Source organism: Schistosoma mansoni, chromosome 3 (assembly GCF_000237925.1).
Source record: "Schistosoma mansoni strain Puerto Rico chromosome 3, complete genome".
Lineage (NCBI taxonomy): Eukaryota > Metazoa > Platyhelminthes > Trematoda > Strigeidida > Schistosomatidae > Schistosoma > Schistosoma mansoni.
The window spans coordinates 4,181,159-4,184,858 of record NC_031497.1 but is presented as its reverse complement, the minus strand read 5'-3'; the positions used below and the strand labels follow the sequence as shown (position 1 = coordinate 4,184,858).

The following is a 3,700-nucleotide window of genomic DNA, read 5'->3' as shown; positions in this document are numbered from 1 at the left end:
GAGAAATTCATTAAACCAGTGGATCTGCAGATGTAGAGTGTCGAATGACAGAGATCTCACCAAGTTATAGATGGCAGAGTTCTTCGAAGCAAACATCGTTGATCACCTTAACCAGGGGCTTGCAAACGCAGGTCTTTTATCAACTGTCGTGCTGTTGAGCGTCTAAAGGCCACCTAACTAATTTTTCGGCTAGTATAAAAGGGGCTGATATCCCTGTGCCCAGGAAAGCAGCAGGATATGACGGCACGCAGCTTATGATATTGAAGCAGTGTATATCAGCCATCAACACAATAGCGTGTGACCTGTTCAGGCACTCACTAGATTCGCACCAGCTCCCCAGAGAACGGAAGCAAACCACTGTCTCTTCAGTCCTCAAAGGGGAATATGGAAAAATTAACCCTGTTACGGACCATTGGTATTATTCTCTTCAATAAAGAAGTTAATGAGAGTACTGTCAATGCAAAGATGGATGGTTACATTAATAAAAAAATAGCTTCCATGAAGTCCAACGTTGATTCAGCAAATGCAGGTCATGTGCTACTAATATCTTCCAGTAAAGGAAAGCTGAATGACCTGCTGAAACCACAAAGTACCAGATCATGTGATATTCTTCTACTTCTCAAGAGCCTTTGATGCAGAACCTCATGTACTTCCCGTAGAGAAGGTTGCAAATATGAATTCCATCGATCAAGATTTATCTTTTCTGTGTAATCAACAAGAGAACAGAATGTTACGTAACAAGGAAAAAAAGTGCATGCCAGTTAAAAGGTCTCAACACCAAGAGTTCCACAAGGAACAATCGTACGTCCATTGGTGTACCTGATATCTATTAATAACCTATTAGACAGCGGTAACTCGTAGGTACTAATCTATGGAGACGACACAAAGATCTGGAGTTGATAACAATTTTTCCGAACACTGTTTCAAACATACACACGCCCCCTATTATGAAGTCCACAATATCGTTGCCCCCTCATTTCAAAAGGGACATAAATCTCCTAGACCAAGTACAGAGACGGAAAACCAAATAGCTTATAGGGTTAAAACATGGATTTTACGAGGAAAGACTCGAATACCAGGGATCATTTTCGTTGATCTACAGGAGAACAAGAGGTGATCTGATAATAGTACACAATATATTAAGTACGCCACGTCACCCTCATTCGAGCATATTACCGGAACATCATCATTACTCTCTTCAAGACAACCCCTAACAGCCTCCACATCAAAGAGCGGACACGAAAGTGTACTCTCATCTTTTATCATTGGGAGCTGCCCTCACTTGGAAGGCTCTCCCAGCCAGTGGCCGCAGCTCTTCAAGGGATAGATTTAGGAAGAAACTTGACAAACACTCATAGCTTACTACCACCTCCTCGAACCAGTTGTGTCTGACGCACGTCCCATAAATAACCACGGTTATCATCACTACGTAACCAACAACTACTTCCTATCTCTTTAATTATCATGTCAGTTCCTCTCTTATTCTTCAAATTCCATATTATGCGTTGCCAATTAAGTAAATTTACCATTTATTCTTGGAACAACCGTTTTCTCACTGCACTCAAACTATCAGCTTGTCATTTTCTCATTGCAACCAACCAACTAATCTCATGCTCGGTAATGCGATATGTGCTAATATGAAGAAGCCCTACGGAACTGAGACAAACGCTGCAAAATACACAAACCGGCAAATCGTTATCAAACTGACTAATATAAGTGCAGTTGAGTGGCTAGAGAAATACCAATTGAACATAACGGAAAACCTGGAATCGTATCAAAACAACAAGATGTGAGCGCAAAGAAATCAATCGGTTTGCGTAAGCTCGGAGTGAAAATATTGGATACTGTATACCCGCGAACAATGAAACAAGGTCAGACCAAAGACAAGGGGGGTACTATCCGTAAAACGTAATCATACCTTTGTAAATTATTCTTTCCAGTTCAAAAAATGATAGTAAAAAAGAAAAGGAGCAAAATACTAAAAAAAACAAGTTTTATGAGCTTATAGCTCGACAAAAGCAAATGAAAAACGTTAGTCTTATAGTTTTAGGTTTTTTATTGATAGATAAAACTTGAAAAGAAAAAGGCAATAGAGAAAAAGCGAGAAGAGCGTCTGCACAACCGTAAAGAACGTAACATATCAATGCAAAAGTTGACTAGAAAAGGACAACCCGTCATGAAACACCGCATTAAACTACTCCTTAAACAACTGTGTCCAGGAGATTCCTAAATAAATTTTGCTGGTATCTTTTAGTCTCTTTCATCCGTGGTGCCTAAGTTTTGGGTGCAGATAGGTTAGTGGAATGGCCGTTTGTCTTACTAGATAGGGATTGATTCTTCACAAACATTCTGGAACACAACAAAATTTGCTCTGCGATAGGTTAAAAGTAATTATGTTTGCTGGCAGGTGAACATAAATAGATTATCTTCAAGCCCTTAGGTAGCATTTTTACATTTCCCACTAAATTTCGGTCTGTAAAGTGTCGGTTGTTCTTAGACACGAAGATGATAATTTATATATTTTGTCGTGGCACATAGCCGATTACGTATAAATCAAGAATTTGAAAACTAATTCAGTCAGCAACAAAGTCGAACTTCTTACGTACGTACATCAGTTCAAGTTACCATACCACATTAGCACAGAGATACAATTGTCGACTCAAGTCCCATGGTGGTAGAGGTAGTAAAAGTATAAGCAGTAATCCGAAAGATTAGGGTTTGAAGATGTTATTCAGGGAGTATAATCCAGTAAAATAAATTTCAAAAGAGAAAGGGACATGGAGAATTCAGAAGATCAGAACTTGGGAGAACACAAGGAGTGGATGCACCTTCGCCATTGCAAACGATTTCAAGCCATGCCATTCAAGGTCTCTAACCACCGGTTGTTATTATCTCGCGGATCCCAACCAGGTAGTCTACACCTACCAACATGGCTCAGTCCACTTGTCAGTGACTTCATGGGTCTGTGTCACGTTTTGGTCTGGCCACTTCTAGCTTTCTTCTAACCTATTCGTACACCATAAAACATAGCTCATCGGGGCAGTTGGAATATTGATTTTGTCAGTTAGGAAACATACTCAGTATAAGCTGGCATTACAAACGTGAGGAAGCCGGGTAATATGATAGTGTAATCAATAAACAACTGAACAAAAATAATATCTGACGGAAATGTAGCTGAAAAAGATTTCTCTCAGTTCATGAAACTCATCTCAATTTTATGAAGTGTGACAAAAACTGCTGCAGAATCACCGATAACTTCCATCTTGAGCCATACCTGATAACATCTCAAGCCACAGAGTCACATGACTATTCGGACCTTAAATAAAGTCACAGTGAGATGGCAGATACAAGTCGTGTACAGTTATCTTCCATATTATTATTATTAATGGCTTTATTCAACATGATATTCTGGTACAAAATAGGATTCTCAGCACGAGGTATTTCAACAAGTTTTTTCTCTACCAAAAAATGACAAAAAGAAAGAAATGAGAAAAGCAAAGTGAAAGAGAAAAAAAACGAGTCTGTACAAATTATCAAATTTGAGACATGCTTAAGAATACAGGTTATTTACTAGGTTAACTCTAACAACCTGTTCGTCACAAAGTATATATGCTAGGTAAGGTATTACAAAACTCTTATAGATTTGCTTGCGTGCATGGATCTTAATGTATTTACGCCTCGTTCTACTAGAAGATATACA

At 38.9% G+C, this 3,700-nt stretch overlaps 1 protein-coding gene across 1 annotated transcript; it reads left to right on the top strand.

The window, feature by feature from the left end:
• Window positions 1-1,861: 1,861 nt before the first annotated feature.
• On the top strand, window positions 1,862-2,249 carry Smp_018310 (hypothetical protein; the record flags this gene model as incomplete). Its single annotated transcript, XM_018798948.1, has 3 exons — window positions 1,862-1,908; window positions 1,941-2,031; window positions 2,066-2,249. The coding sequence occupies 3 exons, from the start codon at window positions 1,862-1,864 to the stop codon at window positions 2,228-2,230; spliced, it is 303 nt and encodes a 100-aa protein (XP_018650786.1). The 3' UTR covers window positions 2,231-2,249.
• Between the last annotated feature and the right edge of the window lie 1,451 nt (window positions 2,250-3,700).